General features: G+C 28.5%; 1 protein-coding gene across 2 annotated transcripts in view; it reads right to left on the bottom strand.

Annotated features, from left to right (window-relative positions):
• LOC107444082 (homeodomain-interacting protein kinase 2) overlaps positions 1–12,962 on the bottom strand; it is a 96,981-nt gene that overhangs the window by 24,592 nt on the left and 59,427 nt on the right. For both annotated transcript variants that reach the window (XM_016058156.3, XM_016058155.3), the window contains exons 4-7: positions 7,387–7,481; positions 4,682–4,937; positions 3,295–3,666; positions 1,217–1,351 (exon numbers count right to left, since the gene is read on the bottom strand). In XM_016058156.3, the coding sequence (XP_015913642.1) occupies positions 1,217–1,351; positions 3,295–3,666; positions 4,682–4,937; positions 7,387–7,469 (846 nt within the window). In that variant the 5' untranslated portion in view covers positions 7,470–7,481. The remainder of the gene's footprint in view (positions 1–1,216; positions 1,352–3,294; positions 3,667–4,681; positions 4,938–7,386; positions 7,482–12,962) is intronic.

Raw genomic sequence — 12,962 nt, 5'->3', positions numbered from 1 at the left:
ACTACGAGATCAGGGGTCTGTCTAGGTTTTTCTGAGAGGTACCTATTTTGTGAAAATGTAGACATAATTCATGAAAAATTAAAAATTATATTAAAGATCAACAGAAAAATATGGTAAAAATACGGATTTATCGTTTCTTAAGGGATACAAAAATAAAATTTTAAGAAAAGGTATTTTGTAAAACTACCGTTTTTTCCTAAAGTAGAATTTGTGAAGATACCGCAGAACGGTAGTAAATTCGGCCTGGACAGACCCCTGAAGATACAATGCATTTCTACTATACCAATTGTATTTCTACCTTAAAAAAAAATTACATCAAACATGCATGTCTCTTAAAAGATTTAAATATGAATGGTAAATTATAAAATAAAAATAACTATAAATTAAAGAAACCATTTAAAAACTGAATGCAAAAGGAGATCACACATTGTTTTATGTAATTTAATAGCAATTACTTACAATCATGTTTAGAAATCAACAAATTTAAAATAGAGAAGGAAGAAAGCTTTGTTTATCTTGGCTCTGAAATAGACTACAACAACAACAAGTTATAAAAGAGAATAAAGAAAACACAATGTATTATAATTGACCTGACTTAAATTACTTTGTTAAAAATATTTTAAGCCATGACATTATATTACATATTTCGGGAAGACAGGGCAAGTTCTGACAGAAGAAAAAAAAGAATTCGGCTTTTGGGATAATTTTGTGTTAGGTTATTTTAATATTTAGGATTCAAGTTTGCTTGGTATAAAACTAGTATTTTATTTCTACTAGTATTTTACAATTAGTAGTTCATCATTTCACAGTCAATTAAATACATTTCAATAACCATTGTATTGTATTTTGCGGTATCAATTGATTAACAAAATATGCCGGCATTTGAACAATGATGATGGAAACAATGCTGGAGAGATGTGCATTAATATAAATTTAAAACAATATATGTTAACTAATTGAAAGAGAAAAAAACATTTTAAAAGAATATTGACGCATTTAAAACTAGAAAACACATAGTAAAAAAATTTTATTTTTGTTATTATTTTCTTAACATTTAATTTACAATTAAATTTTTTCCTCTTAACTATTATTTAATTTTAATCTGCCTAACATTAAAAGGAGAACTATAAAAAAATTTAAAAAAAAAACTATCCTTTAAAAAGCTTAAATAAAATTCTAAACAATTAAAATTTTATAAAAAGTTAATGAGTTCTACCTGGTCTGCATCTTCTTGACTCAATTTATGAAGAATGCTGACTTCGATCTGCCCTTGTCTTGCATAGGAAGGGTGGTTCTTTAATATCTTTATTGCTACAATTTCATTTGTTCCTTTCTTCCAGCACTTTACGACCTATAAATTAAAATTAGATTTATTATAAGTGAAAACAAATATTATACAAAATGTTATGAAATATTCAATATATACATATGCATATTTATATTAACTTCTCAATAAATTTTATGTGTTAAATGACATTAAATTTTCGACAAAATTTCGAACACAATACCGAAACAACCTTTTATAAACATTAGAAAACAATATCAGAAATCTAGATATGTTTAAAATAGTCATAAGTGAACTCTGCCGCATTATGCTAAACATGATAAAGAAAATTGAAAAAAACAATGACGCATTTCCCTTATAAGTTGTCCACTTATATTACCACTTGTTTGAGATGACCATTAAAACAATGCACCACAAGTAATCAACATACAAATGTTTCACTCTACAAATACTATTTTTGCAATTCTCAAAAATTTATTTCTTGATGTTGAATACAAACTTAATCAAAATTGGTACAGTTGTTCAGGTAAAGTACATTTTAGTATCCTAAAATTTCTAAACTTGATTAATAATAATTAATATTCACAAATATATCTTGGTGTCCTAAACTACAAAAAATATTATAACTTAGTGTGTAAAAACCTAACAGCCTATTTTACCAGCTACATTTGTAAAGCTATGTGAAATTTTCGACAGAATTTTGAACTCTATTTCAAAACAACCTTGTAGAAACATTAGAAAACAATTTCAAAAATCTAGGTGTTTTAGGAAGAATCTGATTTAATATATTGAAAACCATGGGTGACTAATGACAATATAAAAAAAAACAATGACTCATTCCTCTTATAAGTTTACAAATTATCTAAGATGACCATTAACAATGCCCACAAGTTGTCAACTTACAAATATTTCACTCTACAAATAATATTTTTGCAATTTGTAAAAATTTATTTTCCTCTTTTTGGTTTTTTTATGTGATTACAAACTCATTCAATATAGGTACATTTATTCAGACAAAGTACATTTTAGTGTCCAACAATTGCAGAACTTAAATAATAATTAATATTTATACATATATCTTGATACCCTAAGTCACAAAAAACATTATTACTAAGTATGTACACCTGACAAGATATTTTACAAGCCAAGCTACATTTTGTTAAGAGGTATGGAATTTATTTAAAGATTAGGCAAACCATGGTACAGTGCCCTCTGTTGATTAAATTCTTGTTAGCTCTGAGAACATTTAATTTTATAAGTCAGCTGATTTTATAAAACAGAATTTTTTTCACTAAGAAAAAAACATTTTTACAAAGTTAATCTTTAGAAATACACTTAAAGCTAAATTAGTTAACATGTTCCAACGTAACTTTCACTGAATCTATATTTAGTATTTTAGACAAAAATGAACTACATTTTTTCTTTTACTGATGGGTTTTAAATATTAGAATGTTTATTGAATTTTCAAAACTTTTTATCATTATAAATAATACAACTTTTATTGAGGATAGAATTACCTTATTGAATGAGTTATATTATTATCATTTATATTAAATGATGATAGGCATGGTATAACTTTTTCAATTAAAAACTGTTTTCATCTGGATTATTTCATACTCCTTGTTTGATAATTTTTTAACCTCTCTTCTGTGCAATTCCCTCCTATAACTTCATTCTTTTTGTTCATAGGGAGCAGAATGGAATTTGTTATTTATATTCCTTCAAAACTTTAAAAAAAAAAAGGAAAAATTCTTAATTATTCAAACCATTATTTTTCTTTTTTTTTTAACATATACAGTTTGATTTTAAAAAATAGCAAGAGTTATTTTATAAAAGGATGTTTTTAGCATATTTTAGTAATTATAATGATTCCCTTTTAATCAAATTTAATTTTTCAAAAGTGGCTGATTTTATAATCCAGTGGTGATCAATGTACAAATAATAAATATCTAAAATATTATTACAATCAAAAAGAGGAAAAAGAACATTATTTTGATGGTTGAACTCACTTGTCCAAATGTCCCTCGTCCAAGAAATTCCAAAACTTCATACTGATGATTAGTAGAATACAAAACTTCATGCTGAACCAAATGGTAATCCCCCTCACTGCCAGAAGAGCTGCTTTTTGGAAAAGAAGAGTTCTTAGAACTTTGTTTGTGATGATATTGAATTCTCTGAGAATTATTGTGGCATGCTTGATCTCCATTTCTTTTGGTGGAAGGGCCAGGTTGTTGAATCTGAACTTCAGCCCGCTGTTGCTGAACTTGCAACCGCTGGTTGTGGCTTTGATTTTCCACTGTTAGATGGTTGTCTCTGCTTTGGACAAGAATGACAGGCAAGGCATCATAGTCCTCTGCCTTCCTCTTTAGCCCATGGCGAGACTGTAATACAATTAAATTATACTAACTATAAAGATTGATAAAATGTGAAAAATAATTTCATTTCAGATCATTTGAGAACCAGATCTGAAAAAGTGAGATTCTTCCATTTTGAGCAAAAGTAATTTGAAGACAAAAAAATAATAAATCCCTTTAATTGTTAAAAAAGGGGATACATTTTCGAGACCAACAATACGGTTGTAGCAATCTGTCAATATTGCTACAATATTGTCACTTGCCACCTAAACTTTCCAGACTAGCACATACTCATCTATCTGAAGCTTGGTAGCTTCAAGCCTAACAGAGAATAGAACTTTCATCTTTCAAAAGCTCCGAGCCTTAACCGCAGTGCCATCTCAGCTCAACAAGTTATTAGCAGAATTATTCAGTCTGCAATTAAAAATACATTTTGTGTTGTTGCTTTTAGCGTCTTTTTTTTCCTACATATAAATCATATTTGTAACTTACAAGATTGTCTCCTAATGTAAAAACACAGCAGAAATATTCCTTCATACTTTCTAAAAAAATGACTGATAAAAAATTTAGCTTAACTTGCAAGTTGTTTCTGTAAAACAATTTGTTGTCTCATACTTTTTTTTAAATACATTATTTTATTTCAAAGTTATGAGAGGAAAAAAAAAAACAATTCCTTTCTCAGCAAACAATTCCTTCGATGCATTTTCAAATTTTTGTTTTTCAATTTTACCTTGTTGATGAATAAAACAACACGCTCTTATATGTTTCGAGAAACAATTTATTTAATGATGAAAGTTTAGGTCTAGCATAAAATTTAAACTCGAGCATCATCATTTTCATCAACAGATGTACCAAAACAAATATTTTATTAAAAAATAACAATTAAAAATACAGATTTGACACAAAAAATACAGGCAATAAAAGATTAATCCATATGTATTTTAATTGAAACAACATATTATAACTAATAAAACTAAAAATAAATATATAGACAAAAAAAATTGCAAGTAATTAAGCATTACAAGCATATGAAATTATTCACCTGGTAGTTGTCCTGTGATTTGATGGTGCTTGATCGAATTACATTTCCAACAGTGGATTCAGAGCTTCCGGAGATCTTGACATGCCGAACATTGTGGCTACTACTAGTTGAAGGAACACTATAGGGCACCACACAGTTACTACTGGAAGTTTGCTCACCGGCATAGTTTACACCATTTAAGTTACCATCAGTAAATGCACTAGTTGAAGTAACATCACTCACCTGGTGGGGCCCTGGCCCGTAATCCAACACGCCACTAAAATTTAAATAATAACTTGTACAACATGGCTTGCAAAACAATTAATAATTCAATATATAGTCACACAACCAAAAATTTTTAAAGCCTTGATAGTCTTTCAATTAAATGTAAAAGGAATCACTGTATCAGAAAATATAACTTAAAACTTTACATATGAAATTAAAGGAAATATATCAGAATTCGTCACTCTAAAGACTATTTATACAACCCTGGGTGTCACAGGAACCCAATTTTTGAGGGGAATGAAATTAAATAAATAAACCACAATAGTTCTCTTAAGGTTCATATGTAAGGGAAAAAAATTCCTACATGCGTGCTAAATACTGGCAAAAGTATTATTTATTTTTATCTCTTTCTAGCTTTTAACTTTAAGGAATTTAAATCGGTAATAATTCAAGAAAATTTTCTTTATTTGTCTGAAATAATGAGAGTGACTTTTAGAGATTTTTAATTATTGAGAAGACATATATCCATTGTCCCCTCGTCGACGATGCTTATGTATAGTGCGGCCTTCAAAAGAACTCCTCCAGACATCCGTCTTGTGCCGTGGCGAGTACTATGGTTACGAGGAAAGGTCACTTTGAATAGGGGTGAATAGTTTTGTCTTAATCTTAGCTTAGGTCGCCATGAGTAAACCAATCGACACCTTTCCTCCATTTCACCCCCATTAGAAATGTGCTCTCGCTTGTTACCAAAGCAGCAAACTGCCCCAGACTTTCAGTCTGGTGGAGTTCTCCTCAAAGCTGCACTATATACTACACTATAATGAACAAAAGTAATCCACAAAATGATCTTTGATTGATCCTGACCAGTTGCAAAATATGTAACCTATAATTATTTTTTTTAAGTGTTTCTGCAAATATTTTAACTTTTAAATTTATTTCTATGCTTAATTATTTTGTTGATCAGTAATTTTTTTTGTATTATGCCTTAATTTTAGAAATGTTGTACACATGGAAGAACGGATGGGATTAAAGAAAGTCATTTATGGTTATATTTTATTTCAAGAACCTTAAAAAAAGTTATAAGTTAAACAGTTTTCAGATTCACATACATTTTTCAATATACAGTCAATTCGCTATAACTCGAAGTATGATTACTCGAATATTACTATAACTCGATTTTTTTTATGAGGTCCTGACCCTTTTATCTTCAATTTCATGTTAATTATTCTCGATTACTCGAATTTTACTCCCTTTAACTCGATTTTTTTTGGATCTTTGGAAGCAAGAAAAAAAAACCTAGGTGCTGATATCTTGTCCCTTCCTTTGCAACACACACACAATGTCTTTCGCACTCTTCATGGAGAAGCTAAAGCTGTCCCTCTTGAAGTAAGTGAACAGTGGTTAAATGAAACGTTACCAAATTTACTTCAAGGATACAGTTAAAATGATGTTTTCAATATTGATGAAATGGGTTTATTTTTTAAATGTCTTCCAAATAAGACTATGGTGTTTAAGGATGAAAACTGCTCAGGGGGTAAAATGAGAAAGGAACGTTTGACTGTCCTAGTTGGAGGAAATGCGACTGGGACAGAGAAATTGCCCTTACTTGCTATCGGAAAATACCGAAATCCCCGATGTTTCAAGAATGTAAAAACGTATCCTTTGGATTACAAGTCTAAAAAAAAGTTTTGGATGACATCAGTATTATTTGAAGAATATGTAAGAAAATTGGATCGGAAATTCTTCGCTAAGAAAAGAAAACTGATACTCTTTATAGATAAATGCACAGCGCATAGTGATCTACCTAATTTGAAAGCAGTAAACTTGTAGTTTCTCCCGCCAAACACAACAGTTGCAGCCGATGGACCAGGGTATCATAAAGTGCTTCAAACAGTTTTATCGTAAATGGCTTGTCAGAAAAATGATCTTAAATATTGTAAGCATTTAGAAGATTTGTAATTAATAAGCATTAATTAAATAATCCGACAATATTTTGAAAGTCCAAAACCAAAACTAACGGTAAGTCGAACTTCCAATATGTCGAAGTTTTTCGTCAGTCCTATCAGATTCGAGTTATCGCGAATTCACTGTATATATAAAGGACTCTTTTTTTGAGGATATAATCATGTAAGCTGATGAAGAAATTATATATATTTTTTATTATGTTATTTTATTTGAATAATTTTCTTCTTCTCTTTTCATTTTTCTATAATTTTTTCCATGTTTTCTTTATATTTTGAAATGTGTGCGTGTGTGTATATATGTATTTATAATATTAATAAAAAAATTAAATAGTACACAAAAAATAATTTTTAACAAAACAAACAAGCAAAGTTGTCATTTCCAAAGTTTACTTCAATGATTATGTCTCTAAAATCCCTTTTAGCCTGTTGTTCGAGGGGCAAAACAGTAACATAGAAAAAACTGTGAATTAACTAAAATTGCTTAGCCAGGATACTTAGAAATCAAAAGATAAAATACATGCACATAACTATGCTTACCAATTTAATTCTAATTTCCATTTTTTTGAAGCGTCACAAGCTCTACTGTCCACTCTATGAATGTACTGCACTGCCTCAATCATGCCCTCTTAATCCTAATAAAATTAAGAAAGTCAAATCACAAATAATCACTAACAAAATATAATGTATGAAAATTGAAAATCACATTTTTTTTTCTCATTAAAACTGCAAAAATTTTTGAAAAAGAAAGAGAAATTTTGATGTCTTCTTTAGCTCAAAATTTACAAAAGTAAATAATGACACTCATTCAGAAAAGCAAAATATATTATTTTTGCAGAATTAAACTTTGAGTTTTGTTTTCTTCTAAAAAAAAAAATTATAAAAATTCTTTCCTAACAATGAAAAGAAACGAGACAAAATTTAGTTTAAGAATTTAATCACAATTAAGTTCAAATATTTCATACTGTGAACATACAATTCTTCTTCTTTAACAGCACTACAGACTAGTGCAGGCCAAGGCTTCCAACAATGAACATACAATTATATTATTAAAAAAACATTAATATTTAATTGTAGTTATAATATATACTTAATAATAAATTAATTTCAGAATAGTTAAATCAAATTTATTACGGGTGCCCATTTTCAAGAAATACTCGTTCGTAAAATAAAGATTTATAAATATGATTTTTTTATTCTTAAATATGATTTTTTAGCTTAAAATTAATATGTACTAATACCAAAGCTTGATAATTCAAGATAATAATTATTAAGTAATCCAACCAATTCAAGCTTACAAATAATTGAAGATGAAATAAAAAAAAAACAGTTTTAAATTAAAATCTTTATATGTATGGAAAAAAAATTGTTTTTTGCCTCTAATATACATAAAAAATGTACCCATATTATTATTAAAATAGAGAAGAGTTAAAGATTCATTTAATATAAAATGTGTAAAGTTGCAAATATTAAACCACCAAAGAGGCCACTAGATAATAGCCCAATTTTATGTCTGTACTTAATGCTTTATTACTGTTATTATTCATATTGTAAAAGTAGTTTCCCGTATTATTTCCAATGTCCCTCATTGCACAGCGGTAAACCTCAATCAAGAGAGAATTTATGAGAGACCCTTATATCCCGCTTTTCAGCAGAATAAACAGGTGTTGGTTAAATCAGACGGACGAGGACGGCTGCGCCGTTCGTAAACACCTGTCATTCCAGTGACGCCCAACAAGGAGACTTAGTTGGCCGCCGCTCCTTTTATGAGAGGGAGAAAAAAAATTATTTTCCTCGGAAAAGTCTGGCATGCAGCAACTCTCTCAGCACTTTTAGTTCATTCTGACAAGAATGATTCACATGCGTGTTTATTCCCACGTGAGTCTTAATAAAATGTTAAGTAAGGGAAGAAAGAAAAAAGCTCAATAAACACAGCATTTTTGAAATAAATAAAATCTTATAAGAGGCAAGATCTGCGAGATATAATATCGATATTTTAGAATAAAACTTTTCAACGTCGGTGCTGCGAAGTCTTGTCAAATGCGGCGCAAGAATTTGACCACCATAGAATAAATTTTGCAAATATATATATTTAATTTTTAAATAATAAAACTTTTTTTTATATATATGTGGATTTAGGTATGCCACTGACCTGATAATTTCACACAGGGATCGCCAGCATTTCAAAATTTTCAGTTTAAAAAGTAAAATTATTAAAATTAAATCGCTAACTATAATTTTTGAGGCGCAGTGACGAAAGAGATTTGCAGATCTACGATTCCAGACATTTTTAGTGAGTCGTCAACCAAAAAAAGGTTGCAAAACACTCTTTGAGAATACGTTCCAATAATAAAAAATGAATACCAGTTCTTGCTACAAACCTCAAGATATCAACAACAATCATTATCGACAACGAAACTATTGTAAGTATCAAGTCTATCACAATCAAAAATAATATATTTTTATAATCACTAGTTTTTTTATTTTTCCCCTTCCCCAAGATACTTTGGGGGATCATGCTGGTTTTGATTCGTTAACTTTGTTTTAAAAAAATATTTAAATATATTGCCGCGCATTTGAAAAAATAACGTAAGTGCTTTAACGATTGATTCCAAGAAAAGTGGCTTGAGAATTTTTTTCTTCTTTCTGTTGCTAATGCTATGAACATTAAAATAGATTTTCAAAGAATAGATAAAACAAAATTTTGAAAAAAAAAAACATTTTTGAAACAAATAGTCTATTATACAAAGATGCCAAATACACAAATCTCAATCTCGAATTTTTTGTCGCTTACGTTGATTTTTCTCTTGCAGTATAAACACCAGCGATATTTTTCTTCAAGAATGAATACTGAAATGAGAAATTAAGAGATTGTTTTAATGTAAAATGAGCTTTAGTCGGCAGCCAACAAAAATGTTTCGAAAATACTTTTTCAATTCCCTGCCCGAACTATTGGCAATTAATAATTGAGATTTCTATTTACTTATTTATTTTATATTATAAACGGCGGAATGGAACACTACAGAAGAAATTGGAAATTTGCCAAACACAGAAAGTCAGTTCACTATCATCAAAAAGTGAGAAAGAAGCATACGACAACTTTAAAAATCTCAATATTTATTTAAATAAATTGAGCCCCAGAATTAAAATAATATAATTAAAAAAAACAAATAAACATATCTTTTAATTAAAGCAGAGTGTTTGACCATACTATCTTCAAAAAACAAAATATACAAATTTTTTGAAACTTTTCTCAAGTTTTTTCAGTTTTAAAACTGAAAAACCTTTTCCACGATTATTATTTCTTTAAATCAAAAAACATAAAAAAATAACTATTTTATTACTTCAAAACTAATTCCCATTTAGACTAAGAGAAACGCAGCGAATAATAAAAATAAGTGGCTGAAAAAAAAATTATAATTTTTCAGTTAATAGTTTTCGTAATAGGGCACAAATCAAAAATAATAATTTCAACTTTTGACGTTAAATAGCTAAAAGCATCGATAACATTTTCAAATCAGAATGTTCTCTACTTATTTTTCTTAAGTGCAGATATAGCATACATAGGATATTTTTTGTATTCACTTTTTTATTTTTTGTTGATAATTAGTTATATTAACATTTTAATATCAGTTTATAAACTACATAAAATTCTTAAACGTAGTAGCTTAATTTTCCTCTAACAGTTTCGTAGCTAGTTCGATTCTGTGCAAATGGCCACAATATTTCGTCGGTGATTGCGATAAATCAATTTTTAAAAGAAACTGTATTTTAACGCTTTATTTTTATTAATATCATTATTGATTTTGTTTTAAAATAAAACATTTTACGCGCTTAACTTTTTTTAATATAAATAAATCGATTAAAACAAAAGGATTAAAACATAAAATAAAAATTTGTTTATTGGAAAAAAATTCATTGAAGCACGAAGTTTATATTTAAAAAAATATCTAAATAAAAACTGAAAAAACTAATGAGTAACAAAGAAGGACAAAAATAATGAATAAATTTCCAAAATATTTTCTGTTTTCATTCACCGAAAAATTGACTCACAAGTTGAAAAAAAAATATTTAGCAATTTTCTGCTGACTTTTATACAACTACAGCAATCAAAATTAATTTTATTCCTTAATTATGATTCCGTTCGAAACAGCCAATTAAAAAGAAGGGGAAAAAAAACTGTTTCAACGCAAAAACATTTTTTTCAAAACCCCTACAACGCTACAGCTGTGAAATCAAGCCAAATAAACTTTTTTATTTTAAAAAGTTCAAATTTTGGCGCGGAAAAAGCAACTTAAAAGGAAGGTGGCGACCTACATGATAGCGGGATATAAAAGAGGTAGAGTTTTCTCAGCAATCGGGTCAGAGCCTAATTAGGTTACATGGTGCCTTTTTCCAATGCCGTGATTAATGCTCGAGCTTTATGTAGCCGAGCGGAAAAGAGAGTTAAGCAACAGCCTCTTTTCTATGAATGTAAAAATTAGAGCCACGGGATTACAGGCGATAATTTGTTCGATTTCAGACAGAAAGAGACAAAATGTTTTCGAAATAGAAATGACCGCTGTTGAAATAATAATTATTGCGGTTGAATATCAATAACATCATAACCAATACTAAACGATAATTAATTATGTAATTGTAACCTCAAATTTGGATTTATTTCGAACTTTATTAAGCTTCCTATTACAGCATTAAATATTTTGAAAGTGACATAATTAAGCAAAATTTTGAAGCAATTTTACTTTATAAGTAATATAATTTCTTTTTTAATTTTTTTACAGAAAAAAACAGAAGCACAACAAAATTTCTTACAATATTTAAATGGTATTGACCAAACAAAAAACAACAAAAAAAAACACACACACACAATATAAGTGCCTTAACACTTAAAACAAAGCTATTATGTTAAACTATATATACCTTCTTGCCGTGAAGAATTACTCTTCCACCAAGATGCAAATTATCAAAATTACTGCCTTATTCTCAGTTTTTGCAAATATTTATGAGCCTAGACAATGTAATGGAGTACGTTTTTAAATATTAAGAGATTAGACCACAAACACTTGAATTTCACAAAGCTGTGGCTTTGTTCCATATTGACATTTTGCACCATTTTCAGAATAAACATAGAAGACACTGGCTAAAGATAGACTAAACTTGACCTAACAGTCATAAAGTAACTGTTGCAAACTCGCAGCAGTTATGAAAATAGCATATTATTCACAGAAAAATCATTTCATATGAGACTAAACTTGACCTAACAGTCATAAACAACTGTTGCAAACTCACAGCAGTTATGAAAATAGCATATTATTCACACAAAAAATCACTTCCTGTGACGCAGGAGCCTTTAAAAGAAACCCTTAGAATTTTACAGCGAAATAAAGTATTCGAAAACAACTTAGGGGCCAAAGGACGGAGGAACCATGTCAATAAAGGGATAAGTGGGCTTGTATCGTTTTCATTGTAAAAGGGAAGATCCTGAATTCATTTAGATCCTCTCAGTAACGGATAAAGTGAATATATAACTTTATCATTCCATGGAGACAAAAGAACCAGAAACCATTTGAACCATTTCAATAAAAGGCAAAAAAAGACCGATATTTTTTTACATTTTTAAAAAGAGAGAAAACCTTGAGACCACTTGGACCATTTCAATAGGAATAAAGTAAAAATAGGAAAACTGAACTCTTTGTATATTGATACAATGGTGAAATTCTTATGTTACTAAATTTCTAAAAAATAAATAAATAATAAAAAAAATAACGATTAGAAACAGAAATATATACAAATAATAGTCAACCTGCAGGCTGAAATAGAGTGGTTAATATTTTTTTTAAATGGTGGCTACCATTTAGCCAAAAGAAATTTTAGAAAAACTATGTAACTTGATTTTTAAAAAAAAAAAAAATTATAATTTAAAAAAAAAAGAATAAAAAATCATTACTTTAATAGTCTAAAATGCAAAGGATACAAATTCTAGGAGTCAAAATATTTAAAATTTTTAACGTTATTTTTTTTTTAAATAAATTTTTTTTCAGCCAAAATGTAGTATGAGAATTTATTTAAAAAAGAAAATATGTAAGTATTTTAAAAAGTTAAAATTATTTTTTAAC

The sequence above is a fragment of the Parasteatoda tepidariorum genome, chromosome 6, assembly GCF_043381705.1.
Source record: "Parasteatoda tepidariorum isolate YZ-2023 chromosome 6, CAS_Ptep_4.0, whole genome shotgun sequence".
NCBI classification, from domain to species: domain Eukaryota; kingdom Metazoa; phylum Arthropoda; class Arachnida; order Araneae; family Theridiidae; genus Parasteatoda; species Parasteatoda tepidariorum.
This window is presented reverse-complemented; position numbering and strand designations above follow the sequence as displayed.